This window comes from Labeo rohita, chromosome 14 (assembly GCF_022985175.1).
Source record: "Labeo rohita strain BAU-BD-2019 chromosome 14, IGBB_LRoh.1.0, whole genome shotgun sequence".
Lineage (NCBI taxonomy): Eukaryota > Metazoa > Chordata > Actinopteri > Cypriniformes > Cyprinidae > Labeo > Labeo rohita.
The window spans coordinates 31,711,142-31,726,212 of record NC_066882.1 but is presented as its reverse complement, the minus strand read 5'-3'; the positions used below and the strand labels follow the sequence as shown (position 1 = coordinate 31,726,212).

Sequence of the window (15,071 nt, the reverse complement as noted above, 5' to 3'; positions counted from 1 at the left end):
TATTGAATTTCATGGTTTTCTGTATCGGGACATAATAAAAAATTATCTGGTCCTTGGCAGGTCTTAAAATTTAGAAAATAAATCCTCAGGTAAACATCATCACATGTCATATCACACTGTGTCATTATTTATTTAACAATAATAAAGCCAATATGGAAAGGCAATGTGTGACAGTGTTAGGACACCCTATGAGTCAGTTGCCTGTAGATCCACTTTTAGCAGCACTAACTTGAAGCATTCATTTTCTGTGTGACTTTATCAGTCTCTCACATCGTTCTGGAGGAATTTGGACCACTCTTCTTTTCAGCTTTGCTCCAGTTTATTGAGGTTTGTGGGCATTTGCTTATGCACAGCTCTCACCACAGCATTTGAGCCAGGATGAGCTCTAGACATGGACTGGGCTGTCGCAACACCTTGATTCTTTTCTTTTCATCCATTCTGTTGTAGATTTGCTGGTTTGCTAGGATCATTGTCCTGTTGCATGACCCAATTTTGGCCCAACTTTAGATGTCGGACAGATGCCCTCGCATTTGACTGTAGAATACTTTGATATACAGAGGAGTTCATGGATAACTCAATGACTGTGAGGTGCCCAGGTCCTGTGGCTACAAATCAAGCCCAAAATGATCAGCTCTCCTCCAGCATGTTTGTCTTTTGGTATGAGGTGTTTGTGCTGATATGCTTTTTAAGTTTTCACCAAACTTGGTGCTGTGCGTTATGGCCAAACATCTCCACTTCGGTCTCGTCTGTTCAAAGGACATTATTCTAGAAGACTTGTGTTTTGTTTAGATGCAACTTTGCAGACCTAAACTGTGCTGCAATGCTACAATGAAGCTTTCTTCTGCCAAGCCTTCCAAACATGACATTTTTGTCCCATATTTTTCTAATGGTATTGTCATGAACTTTATCATTTAACATGTTAACTGAGGCCTGTAGAGTCTGAGGTGTAGTTCTTGGGTCGTCTGCCATTTCTCTGAGCTTTACACGGTCTGATCTTAGGGTGAATTTTCTGGGACGTCCACTCCTGGAAGGAGAGGTGTCTGTTTTAAATGTCTTCCACTTGTGAATAAACTTCAAATTGTTTGGAAATGGCTGTATTACTCTTCTCAGATTGATGGCAGCAACAATTGCTTCTCTAAGATGATTGCTGATGTCTTACTTCCTTGGCAATTTGTTAACGCACACCTGAAGGCTCCAGACAGCAAACTGCCAAAGCTTATGCTTTTATAGAGGCGCTCAGACTTGCTGATGATCAGTTAATCAAAGGTATTTAATTAGCAGTGCTTGACTGTTATTTACCCTCTTAATTCCAATGTTAACAGTAACGATGTCCTAACTTTGTCACACATGGCTTTTCTATTTTGGCTTTATTTTTGTTCAGTGAATAATGACACGGTACAATTTGCCATGTGTTGTTGTTCATCTGAGGTTTTATTTTCAAAATAAGACCAGCCAAGCACCTTTTTTTTTTTTAAATGATGTCCTGATACAGAAAACAATGGAATTTAATAGGGTGTCCTAACTTTTTCACATGACTGTATTCCCCTTCAGTGTTGAAACAGCTGAACTGACGGAAATCTTCTGTTTTATATTAATCCAGCATATAACGAGGTTGAAGTTCAAGGCTGTTGTTAAATACTTAAAAGAAATCATGCGGCACTCAATTAAATGGATATTGTTCCTGTAATATGTGTACTTTGAATATAAATGTCTGCTACATGACTACTTACTAGAAAAGTGTTTGAGGAAATGGGTTAGCCGAACAAAAGCTGTCTTTATGGGCAGTTAGCAGGCTCTGTTTCTCAAAAGCATTTTATGTCGTGAGGACAATAACAGCTAAAAATGTATTCGTTTGCAGAATTTCCACCATTGTTCCAGGTGACAGATGCATTGTACTTTGTTGAACACTCAATAGTGTGCTCCCTAGGGGTACTCGGCAGTTTCGGTTTACATGACGACGTCTGTGATAAACTTGTCTTTTTGTTGGGCTTCATTCAGAAAGCGAAGTTCACAGTTCTCATCTTACAGTATTTCCCACCAAATGGTATTTGTCGGTTTAGACACAGCAGCTGCATCATGCGTTATCTATCGTCAGGAGTGTCGTCAGTTTTCCATCTTTGAATTTTGTAACTTCCTTGGAAAGAAACCAGAAACAGTAGAAAGACGCATATAGGGGATTTTGGTTTCACAACAGTGCCAGATGCAATTATATTTTTGTCTACACTCTTAAAAATAAAGATGCTTCATGATGTCATAGAAGAACCTTTTTTGTTTAAATGGTTCCATAAATGAAAGTCTGAAGAACCTTTCTGTTTCACAAAAAGTTATTTGTGGTTCTTCTATGGCATTGCTGTGAAGAACCTTTTAAAGCACCTTAATTTTTAAGAGTGTATTATTTAATTATGAGGAGTCTAAGACGAAAAAAATCTAATATAGACATTGTTTTGGTCATATACAGAATTGCGATTTCTTTATGCTGTTAAAAGTGTGTTAATGGTTTACATTTTACTAGGATATTTGGTAACACTTTAGTATAGGGAACAATTCTCACTATTAACTAGTTACTTATTATCATGCTTATTATTAACATATTGGCTGTTTATTAGTACTTATAAAGCCCCTATTCTTCATGACCATATTTTACATCCCTGATCCTACCCAATACCTAAACTTAACAACTATGTTACTAACTATTAATAAGCAGCAAAATAGGAGTTTATTGAGGCAAAAGCAGTATTGGTTTGTTAATAGCGAGAACTGGAGCTTAAAATGAAGCGTGACCAGGTATTTTTACTACAGTAAAATGTCAGTAGGCAGTTATGATGATGTTACGTCAAAGACACCTTTACAAATAAGGAAGCCGGAAGAACATTATATATCATCTTGAAAGAATGTGGATCAAAACGTTGATCCATTATAAACAGAGAGTTGTTTAAGAGTGTAACATAACCAAATAAATAACCTTTGGCAAATACTACCTTGACAAATACACTGAACAAACAAAAAACAAGGAAGCTCACTGATTTGAGGGAAGGGAGTCCAATAAATCAGAGTTTTACAATTTCTCCAAATCCTTTTGATGTAGGGCAGAATTTGCTTTTAAGTTTTATTATCAAGATTAAGCAAATACTGAAAGAACATTAATGTGTGCTGCCAGACATGAACAAAATCTGATTAGATATCAGAAGTCTTAAGTTATCACAAATCATCTTAAGATGTCATAACTCCAATGCATTGTGTTACCAACAGGAAACTGTATTTTTCCCCATAAATGAAAGTAAAAGTTTCAGCATTGAGTCCATTGTGCGCTAACATGAAATAAAATGATAGTTCATCAAAAACTGAAAATTCTGTCATTAAATACTCATCCTGATGTCGTTCCACACCGGTAAGACCTTCGTTCATCTTGAGAACACAAATTAAGATATTTCATGAAATCCAAGAGCTTTCTGACCCTGCACACTGTAAAAAACAATTTGTTGAGTCAACTTAAAATAATTTGTAACCTGGCTGCCTTAAAAATGTTAAGATCAGTCAACTCAAAAAAAAGTTTATTCAACTTGAAATGTTAAATTAAGTGACAACTTAGATATTTGAGTTGAATCAACTTAAAATTTGAAGGCAGCTGGGTTACTTACCCATCTGTTAAGTTTAGCAAACACAAATATCTAAGTTGTTACTTAGTACAACTTAACATTTCAAGTTGAATAAATGTATTTTAGTTGAATGAACTTAAAATTTTAAGGCAGCAGGGTAACAAATAATTTTAAGCTGACGCAACAAATTGTGTTTTTTTATTTTTTACAGTGCATAGACAGCAATGGAACTACCACATTCAAGGCCCAGAAAGGCAGCAAGGACATCATTACAATAGTCCATGTGACATCAGTGGTTCAACCATAATGTTATGAAGCTACAAGAATACTTGTGTGCGAAGAAAACAAAAATAACGACAACAATTACCTATCTTCCACGTCAGTCTCCATCACCCGTTCATGTCAGTGGATCTGGGTTCAATGTCAGAACGCCGGTTCCTGCGTCAGCAGCATCACACACGTGTCATGGTACTCTTGTGAATGTGCGACAGAGACTGACATGGAAAAGAGAAATTGTTGAATGAAGTCGTTATTTTTGTTTTCTGTTTTTCTGGGCCTTGAATGTGTCAGTTGCATTGCTGTCTATAAAGGGTCAAAAAGCTCTTGGATTTCATCAAAAATATTTTAATTTGTCTTCTGAAGATGAATGAAAGGTCTTACGAGTTTGGAACAACATGAGGGTGAATCACTAATGACAGAATTTTAATTTTGGGGAGAACAATCCCTTTAATTGATGTTAGAGCGTGATGGATACCATGTGCTGAAACAATTGCTTTAATTTATGGGAAAACACAGGGGAGTTTCCTTCTGGTATAACAATTCATTGGAGTTATGATATCTTGAGATGATTTATGATAACTTAGTAGCATGTTTCTAGTAGCATGCATTCACACTCTTTCGGTATTGGCTTCTATCCCTTTAAAGATGATTTTGGGAAATACAAAAAGCAACATTAAACTTTGTAGTAGTAGCATATGCTTCACAGACAAAGGGCCTCATTTCCAAATCCTAAATTTGGTCTTACGATCATCTCTCAAATACGTGTACATGTGATTCATACAGCAAACGCACGTATATGTCTCTTTCAGATGTGAAATCTGAATTGGTTTCAGCTCTCTGCATTGTAAATGACTTCTAATTAATGTCATGAGCATATAAAAGATCATCACCCTGACTTGATGCTAAGCACTTTTCCATGTCAAAGACAGTATTTACAAATGAGCGCTGACACGGATTTAAGCGTACGTACACTCTTAAGATCAAATCTGAGCGTATACATGCTTCATAAATGAGGCCCAGAGTGTCTATAGTTGAGCAAAGGCCTTAAAGTCAAATGATGAGGAGAAAATGAAACAAATGATCTCTGCAGTAAATGCTACAAAATGAAGACAATGACTCTCCTCTATTTAAGATCAGAATTATATGATAAAACAACCAGATAAGCAGATAAGAGTTACTTAATCTGAAATAAAACTCTTACAGAGCTGACAGAATTATTGAGTCATTAAACTGGCGTGTAAAACCGTAAATTCCCGTACGAGCAGTCATTTATATAGTATCGTGAAATTTCAATAAACCACTTGTTTTTTCAAACAAAAACCTTTGCCAAATGTATGTATTTGTACGGGAAATGAGAAGGAAAAAAATCAGCTATAAAGCAGCTCTAAAAAAAGAAACTCTTGTAATTCAGTGCAATGTTGATTTAATTTATTTGCATTTGCATTTACATTTAATCATTTTGCAAATGCTTTTATCCAAAGTGACTTACAAATGAGGACAATAGAAGCAAAAGATGACATTGATGACATTTTTAAAATAATAAATGAAATAAAGAAAAGTAGAGCCTAGTGTTATTATTTTTTATAATAAAAATATATATATTTAGATTAATAATTGCTGTACTAACTGTGTGTGTGAATATAATTGTAACTTTTTTTTTTTTTTTAATTTACATGAAATTCAAGTTCAAATTACTTTAACCAAGTTGATTGTACTTGAAAATTTAAGGCATTACATTTTCAAGTTGAAATAGGTTTGAAATTGTGTAAAGTTTAAGTAAAAGAAAACTGAAGTCAGCAAATTTGTTTAAGATGTTAGAATTTACAATGTGGGAATCAATCCGTTCGTGGTATTTCCTGGTGCGATACCGACGGCCTTGTTTGTGCTGATGAAGAAGGATGACACCGGTACTGCACCAGGAAATACCATAAATGGATTGATTACCACATTAAGGGTGTTAGGGGCAAAACAACAACAAACAAAAACACTTTCTGCTAAAATAGATTAATTGTTCCTGTGAGGGGAATGAGGAAACCGTTTCCTGTGAGGTTTCTTGTTAATAGTTTCCTGCATACATTGCGGAGTATAGAGGAAACAATAGTGTCACATTTCACCAGGACCGCATCACTGCTCAGAGAATGTGACGATAGGAAAAACAGTAACCGATTAATGTGATACTAAACACACGATTTTATCATAAATTACTGGAACGGAAGAAGGAAAAGAGTAATGACCGTTCAGTGTTTTAGGCTGGGCTTTACAGGGCAGTTAAGTTAATGGTTGGGGTATTATTATAAATCACATCACCAGATGAGTCAGGATGTATTTATTTGTTTCTGTGACGTGTTAAGGCTGAAGCACCAGAACTAGTATTGTTTCTGTAAATGTGATGAGTCTGTACTCTTTTTGATCGACGAACCTTTGCAGCGTGACTAAATCTACAAACCTGTAGAAACCTGATAACTGGCCTCTTTAGGACAATGCTTTTCTTTCAAGTCACAGTAGAAACTACAGAGGGGATTTACCTATAAGGACTTCCCAGAAGTGACTGAGCTTTGCCAAATAAAAGCAAAGGGTTAAAGTCTTCCTTCAGGTGTGGTTCACTGAGTTGTGTAAAGGTTTTGACATTCAAGGTTTTATTGTCATTTCATTGCCGAAAAACTCCCATCTCATGTTCTCCCTCAGCTTTAAAATCGTCATATATCGCTGTTTTACCTTTTTTTGTTGAGGGTGTTTGATCTTCTTTGCGTGTTCACTTTGCAAACACTGGGTACTTCTGCAGCGATGTAGGATGATTTTGAAATGAGTTTTTCGACATACCCTAACTGTCTTGATTGTTTAAAACCACATTTGGGATCAAGAAAGCAGATTCTGATCAGATGAAGTTGGTTATGTACTATGGACAATCTTGTTATCATATAGTAGCTTGATTCATTAATCTCATTAGATATCTAGTACCTGAACACATTAATTAAAATTCATAATCTCATTTTGGTTGTAGTTTTACAAACATAAAGCATGAAACCCAATCCCACTTCACTATTTCAAAAGCTTGTATGTCATTTAAAACTAATTTTTGAAACAAGAATGTGTAGAGTCACAGACATCAAGAATCTGCATATGAATCTCAACAGTGGTGACAAAACATTCATACACGCTTTTGTCACCATTGTTGAGATTCATGTGCTGATTCTTGATGTTTGTGTGCATCAAAAAACCTCCACTTAAAATTATATGATTAAAAAAAAAACACCTCTCTGATTGTCATAACATCACAAGACTGCTGTAAAAAAAATGCAAAACTAAAAGTTAACACAATCAGCAGTAAAACTCATGATATGCTCAGTCAATCACGCTACTATATGATTATACCACTACCAGCGAAAAACCAGATTTATCTGACAAGTTTCTCTTTCAGTTTTTGCAGATATAAACGTGTTCTAGAATCACATAGTTACAGTAAACATTAAAACTGGAATTATAAAGTCAAGGGTCAAGAGCCCAACTAAAGCAAATGCTTATCTCCACAATGGTGACATCAAACTTTATGTTCAATAAAACATGAACATCTAAACATCTGTTAATTCTCAATAAGACTTTGGTATGAAAGAAATAAAGTCAGACTGGTTGGTAATAAGTGAAAATGCTGAGATCTAGAGAGTTAGTGTCTCATGTTCTGTTTCTGTCAGTCATGAGATGTTTAATTAATTAATTAATTAGTTAATGAGTTAATTTTACAGTGAAGGTGTTTGATTGTAATAATTTAGGAAATGCCTGTAAATTAACAGTGTTGTTAGCTTGTTTATATAAAGAGATTTGACTTTAATTTTAAGGGTTTTGTTTGGCACCCTGTGCTGCCAATCATTTGACATTTTTTTTTTTTTGTATCTGTTTTGCAGTCAAGCTGCTTACGCATTAAATTCAGGAAATACCTGTAAAATAACGGTGTTTGTCATCTTATTTAAATAAGGAGATTTTACTTTACTGCCAGTCATTTTTTCACAGATTTTTTAAAATAATTTTACATACATTTGTTTGTAATACTACAAACTACATAAAATTACAGTAATTTTTCTGTATAAAAAATGTGAATTAGTGTAATTTGTCATTAATGTCATGATACTTAAAATAACAGCCAGGCAGTTAATTTAGAGATAATTCATTAATTATAGATTACAGAGTTTTGACTGCAATTCAACATAAAAGAAAACAACCTGAAAAAAACACAGTTATTTTCCATAAAATTACTTTTTTTTTTTTTTTTAAGTGGACTTCCCCTTTAAGTGAATCTGGCCAGAATCTTCCAGATCTTAATGGCTTCAAATGAATTTACCCCACGGCATAATTACAATTAAAAATCATGCACGGTGTTTTAGTATGGAGGATTTGGGCTTAGACCAAAATGTTTTGATATTGAGGCAGCCACATAACAAAGTTATAAAAAATAATCAATGTTAGCTCAGCTGAAAACAAGTAAAAAGTAAAAGCAATTAAAACCTTGGTAGTTGATTTTTTTATTATTATTGTTACATTTAAAAACATCTTTGGGAAGGCATCTGAGTACATATTCATCTTAAGGCAATGATACAGCGCCCCTTGCTATCTATGGCTGGTAATTGGAGACTTCAATCAAGTTGTCATCAGGGTCACGAAAATAGAGGGAGCGGATGGGACCCACAGCCCCCGTCCTGTCAACGGGACCCTCCTCTATTGTCACTCCACACGCCTGGAAGTACAACATCGGCATATGACAGAATACATAATACTCCAAGAAAATGATATGTTATGCTTTAGTGATTTCTCCTCTAGACCAAGGGACGTGAACCATTCAGAACTGAAATGAGAACATTTTTTAAATGTCAGTTCTTTAGTTTAAATCAAATAGGGATCAGGATGAGCTATAATTTAAATTTAAATGAAAGGAAATTAATCGAAATTCTAAACACTGCTGTACTGTATGTGTAGTTTTTATTACACATTTTATTTTTCAGCATAAACTAACAGCAAGGTATTTTAGGAACTTTAATAATGTTTGAAATGTCATCTAAATATGTATTTAAGTGTAATTTATTATATTTAACTTTTACTTTATTTAACAATCTGTTTTGACACTTTATTTTGATTAGCTGAGTTCAAGACCAGGGGCTTCATTTATAAAGCGTGTGTACGCACAAATTTGATCTCAGTCTGTGATACGTTGAAAGCCACAGGAATGCAGTCTGAGATCAAATCTGTGCGTATGCATGCTTTATAAATGAGGCCCCAGGTCTTAAACTCAGCTAATTTTCCGTGGAAAAAAGCTTAAAGCCACGTCAGGTCTGAGCAGACGTATGCACTTTTCCTTGTGTCAAATTGGAGTACTGCAGGTATGTGGAAATATAAGCAGCAGCCATGATGATGATGGTGATAATAATAATAATAATAATCGTATTAGAGAGGTGCATTTCGGTTAATTTTTTTGCCTGAGAGATGTCATACGCTGGAAAACTGTTACAGGCAAGATTAGAATGTTAAATAAAAAAAACTAGTTTTGAAAAAAAAAATACATACATGAATGTCTAAGACCTGTTAATACTGCCATAAATGTGCAAATATCACCATAAACAGAACATGAGTTTTGACATGTCACCGTGCACCTGTCGCACTTTTGTGAATGGAGAAACAAAATAAAATGGTATATAATTAAATAAATAAGCTTACACAAAAAATGTAGCTTATTTATATTTATTTAGTTTCATTTTTACTTACATAAACGAATGAAAATGCTATGTTGTCTCTCCTTTTTTGACAAACGTTTTAATAACAGTTTTATAAGAAATTCCTTTAATGTTGGATCCAGTCCTCCATGTAAATCAAAATGGCTTAAACCTCATTGTATATCTTAGCACAGCATTTGGATGTTACCATATCAATATGTCTAATAATGTTCTAATAAAGTGAAAGTTCCTTACAAAATTATTCGCAGACGCTATCCTGTAAATGTAGCTGTTAGCAGGAGCCTTTCGTAGCATATCTGTTGAAGATACTGAACATTTCTTTTTCTATTGCCCTTTTTCTTTCATTTTGGGTTGACTTTAAAATAAAAAAAATTCTTTTCTACTTCATTTAAAACCTCATCATATTTTTGTTTTCAAACCCCATCTTTTTATGATGAACAGATTTACATTAATCTGTTAATTATCTTAGCACAGTTTTATATTCGTAAGTCAAAAATAATTCAAAAGAAACCGTCATATATTACCTTTTGTAAAACTGATCTTAAAATACACTTTGAAACCCTTTCAGATCCCTTACACAGATCACAAAATGAAAAGCTTATAAAAACAATACAAATTCTAAAGCATATTTTTATTTTTTTATTCATTTATTCATTTATTTTGGTTGTTGTTGTGTTTTGCATGCTTTGAGATGTGCAACATTGTCCTATGTTTGCATTGTGCTTTTGTGTGATCATGGAACTGAAAAAAGTAAGCTGCGCTGAGTTTTGGTTTGTTTGTGTGATTCGCTCCATAAATTAAAAAAACAACAAGACCACTAAAAAGACATCTCGTTTTTCTTGATGCTACAAATTAAACAAGTACAAATTAAAAGTATTTTATTTTATTTTATTTTATTTTATTGTGAGTGTACACAAATAAAAGTAAACTGTTTACAGTTTTGGGGGGTTTTTAATGTGTAAATTATTTTTCAACTTTGACCTCACTAAAATTCTTTTTCTTGCCACTCGCCATTCTCAAACAACATGTTTCGGTGTTGACTGATGCTCTTTTATATGCTAATGATATTAATTAGGGTGTGTTTACAAGGCGGAGATCTGACAGCAGTCAGCTGCGCACAATTTCACGATCATTTGTGATTTATAAATGTCACATCTGGAAGAGAGGCACGTTTTTTTGTGCGCACGTTCGTTTTCTCTGAATCGCACTTATGCACTTTGGATCTTAGAACAAATTTAGGACGATTTATACGCAACTGTTTATAAACGAGGCACCAGGAAAATAAACTTGCAATATTGTGTCTCAAATATAAGTCGGTCTTCCTACATTTGCAAACTGTTTGTATACATATACATAATGTCTGCTAACTGAATAAACGTAGATGTAAATGTATATATATATTTTTCTTTTACTTGAACCACATTGTTTCTATACATACAATGAATGACAAAATCAGCAAGTTTATGTTCTTTATAAATACAGATTTTTTAATTTTATGAAATTGTTCTCAGTGTTTATGAGGCAGTGTATTCCTTCATTAAACTTGTTAAATACGCAGTCTTGTACTTTTGTTTTATTGATTGATTTATTTATTTTGCTTTAAACACAAGTCTTGAATGTTTTTATTTAAATCTGGCTGGTTTGGTTCATGGCTTTAAGTAACTAGCAATATTGCATCTCAAATCTAGGTTACTAAACATGAACTTCCTGTTAATAGAACTGATAGAACTGCTATTCTAGAACTGCATGTGATTTGACTGAATTTAAACATGCCTGTAATTAGCCTTTAAAAAAACAGCACTCTTGCTTGCGTGATATTGCTTTAATTACGAAGCATTTAGGAAAAACTTTCGAAAAAATAAACCTGAATTATGTGGTGGACATTCTGTGGTACTGTATGGCAAAATTAATAAATAAGCATAAATAGCCAAAAATTAATAGTCATTATTTTATTTATTTCTTTGTGTTGGACTAATTGCTTTTCTTTGAATTGCAACTGAATTCCGATTCAGCGTCCTGTAGCAATTCAAATCAAATTCCATTTCATGAACTGAAAGGTTCACGCCAATTCTGTCAAAAGTCAACCGTGCAAAAACAATGTCAAAAACAAGTCACCTTGAGGTGGGCAGCGACGGTTGTCAGAGGGGTCTTGGTAATGAGGCACAGGTCAGCAGATCCTGGCATGGGGCTTTTGGCTTTGGGCTCAAACTCCTTCCCTGCCTGATGCAGGTTGAGTTTTTGCTCTCCAAAACTCAGAGCCTTACGGTCGCCCTGAAAAGCAGAGACAGGAGAGAATACTTATACTCTGCTGCCACCATGTGGTATTGCTTTGTACGGAGTGACATTCTACCTTAAAAGTGACGACCTCCATCCCCAAAACCTTGGAGTAAAAGTTTGTGGTTTTGTTCAGGTCTCGGACAGTGAGCACCAGGTGGTCCAGATGACTGATGTGAACCGGACTGGAACTTTTGAAGCGGACTGATGAGAGTCCACCGAGAACGGACTGGAAGTGAAACGCACGTAAGACATCATTTACACAAACACGGAGTTAGAGTATAAAAATAATGCAAGCAAATATGTATTTGTAATGAAAATACAAACAAACAAATAAAGTAGCCACGAATTACATAATTTAGTCGGCCTTCCTATTTGAATTTACTTGAACCACACTGTTTCTATACGTATAACTAACAACTTAAAATCAACAGATTTATGTTCTTCATAGTTTTTTAAGTTTTATTGCACTGCTCACAATGGTTAATGGGATTGCGGTCTTGCATCTTTGTCTTTTTGTCCAATTTTTTCCTTTAAACAGAAGTTGCCACAGAGCTGGCTGCTTCAGTTCATGGCTTTAGAGTCTCCATAAAATCAAAATTATTTTGTTTTTAGGGAATATTGCAGTGTTTATTATAAATTAAGTATTCATGTGCATCATTAATGTTACATAAGATTACAACAATTCAATGATCCTTCCAGTCTAGTGTTGCCAGCTTATTTTCTGAGAAAGTTGCTAAAGGCAGGACAATTTGTTGCTAAATGACGTCGTGATGTCATTGCGCCATGACATCATTATGCAATCACAACGCAAAACTGCACAGAATACACAACAGATCACTCAAATCTCAGCAAAAATATTAATTTAGATTTGTTAATAGAAATAATATTAAAATATAAATAATATCATATATTTATTTTTAATATAATATTGAATTTTTGAACATTTACACATTTTTTAACAATTATATTTTATGTATTTTCAGTTACATTATACAATAAGACTCATTCGTTAACATGAGTTAACTTTTATCACAAACCAAGAATGAACAATACTTCTAAAGCATTTATTAATCGTAGTTAATGTTAATTTCAACATTTACTAATGTTTTACTAAAAACAAAAGTTGTGCTGTGAACTAACATGAACTAACAATGAATGACTGTTTTTTTAATTAACTAACATTAAAGACTAACAAATACTGTAATAAATGTATTGTTCATTGTTTGTACATGTTAATTAATACATTAGTTAACATTAATTAATGGAACATTATTGTAAAGTGTTACCCTATTTTCTTATTAACTAGTAAAACTACACATTCTGAACAATTATATTTTTAAGCAGTGCAGTGGTAGTTAGTTAATATGCTACACTTTAGGAAAAGTCTGTAAAATAGGGCACTACGTACTGTGTTAATTTGCAGGAATTTTCTGTACTGATTTTTCACAGGCTCATGTATTTTGTGTTTTCAGGTCACAATTTAACAGACAACATCCTGGTGGAAAATTACCAGTAGCTTTTCTATTTTCCACATATTTTTAAATGATCAACAAGCGCAGGTACAAACTAATAACACGGTGTTATCATAAATGAACAGTTCTTATTAAACTATTGCAACGAGCCACTTAATTCACATGATATGTGTACTGTTAGACACCTTTGAAAATGTGTGCCTTGCTATCATTTGAGTCACAGCTGCAAAAAGTTGCTAAATAAATTTTAAAATTAGCTCAATTTGTGTTAAACTATCTGTATTAAAGAAGTTTCTTAATCTGTCAAGATATATGTGGAAAGTTGTGTGCACCCCTGTGCCAATCAAATTTTCCAGGAACTGAAATTACTTTCTGGTTTATCTCATGAAGATTAATAAAATATTCACTAACGTCTCTTAGTAACTTTCACAAAACATCCAATCACATTTAACATTCATGAGACATGTGTTCCACACAGTCCCCTCTGGTTGTATTTAAAGCATGCATTTTAAAGCTGTAAAGCTGTTCTGAAACTGCTGTGAACAGCGTGAACTGAATTGAAATAGTAAAGACCAGGGGCCAGTTGCATAAACTTAGCCTCTATGTTAAGACAGTGTCTTAAGAACTAGTTTGACCAACTAGCAGTTAACTAAGGGGTAATCAGTCATATATTTTGGATTCAACTTAGACTAATCTAAGTTTTTATGTAACCGAATTTTACAAATTTTGACCAGACTTATAGAAAGAAATTAGATGACTAATTTTTAAGACTAGTCTAAACCTTTTATGCAACTGGCCCCAGGTAAGGTGAAACAGACGTCTGACTTTGAGCCAATCAGAGGCTGAACGTCACATTCCCTAATTAATATTTATGAGCCAAGCCTTCGTCATAGTACGATTCATAAATTCGTTACCAGGAAATATCTCTCACATTTTTAAAGTAATGAAACACTGTTAACCTGCAAGTAAGTAGTAACTTCATACAATAATTTTCTGTAATATTATTGTTATTTTGCCATGCGCTACTTTGCAGCTTTCTATTTGAAACTAAGGTTTAATTATTAAACTAGAGAGAGAGAGAGAGAGAGAGAGAGAGACTTTGTCACCTTGCCATGGGTCGAGTAAGACCGAAGAAAAGCACCGCAAACGCGTAGAGCCATGCTGTCACCAAGAAAGTCGAATATCACCGACAATATCACCTGCGATAACCTGTCTGGACTCTCACTAAATCACAGAAGCAAGTCTAACTGGAGGATGACAAGCGCTAGTTAGTCACCCTGCCGTAATCACTCTATTACACCCACCATCAATAGTAACACGTACAACACATCACAGAAACACAATAAACTACTAGAAAGAATCCACTGAAATGGGCGGTGCTTGGCGGCCCGGAAGACGTCAAATGTGATTGTCTAAATACTAATTATCTTATTTAAAATCGATGTCTTTTTAATCCGCCGTCTGTTAAAGTTTCTTATTGCCGTCAGGCTGCTGTAAATGATCATGCTGCTACTGAGTAGCACGTCGAAGGCGTTGTCCTGTGGAACCCGTTACTTTTCTCAGCGCTGCTCAGGATTAACCAATCGCTGCCTTTCGTGTGGTTACAGGTAAGGAATGTTTGCTACAATACAGTAAAACTCGCCTAGCTGTAGAAATAAATAAATAAATGAATAAAAATGAAAAAGATAAATAGATTAACGTCAGGTCTGGAAAAGCACAACTGAAGCGCA

At 34.3% G+C, this 15,071-nt stretch overlaps 1 protein-coding gene across 1 annotated transcript; it reads right to left on the bottom strand.

Moving 5' to 3' along the window:
- Positions 1–8,373: 8,373 nt before the first annotated feature.
- Positions 8,374–14,876, bottom strand: glod5 (glyoxalase domain containing 5). The gene is made up of 4 exons (XM_051128187.1): positions 14,448–14,876; positions 11,943–12,095; positions 11,708–11,863; positions 8,374–8,601 (listed from the first exon to the last, which is right to left on the bottom strand). The coding sequence occupies exons 1-4, from the start codon at positions 14,499–14,501 to the stop codon at positions 8,479–8,481; spliced, it is 486 nt and encodes a 161-aa protein (XP_050984144.1). The 5' UTR covers positions 14,502–14,876; the 3' UTR covers positions 8,374–8,478.
- Between the last annotated feature and the right edge of the window lie 195 nt (positions 14,877–15,071).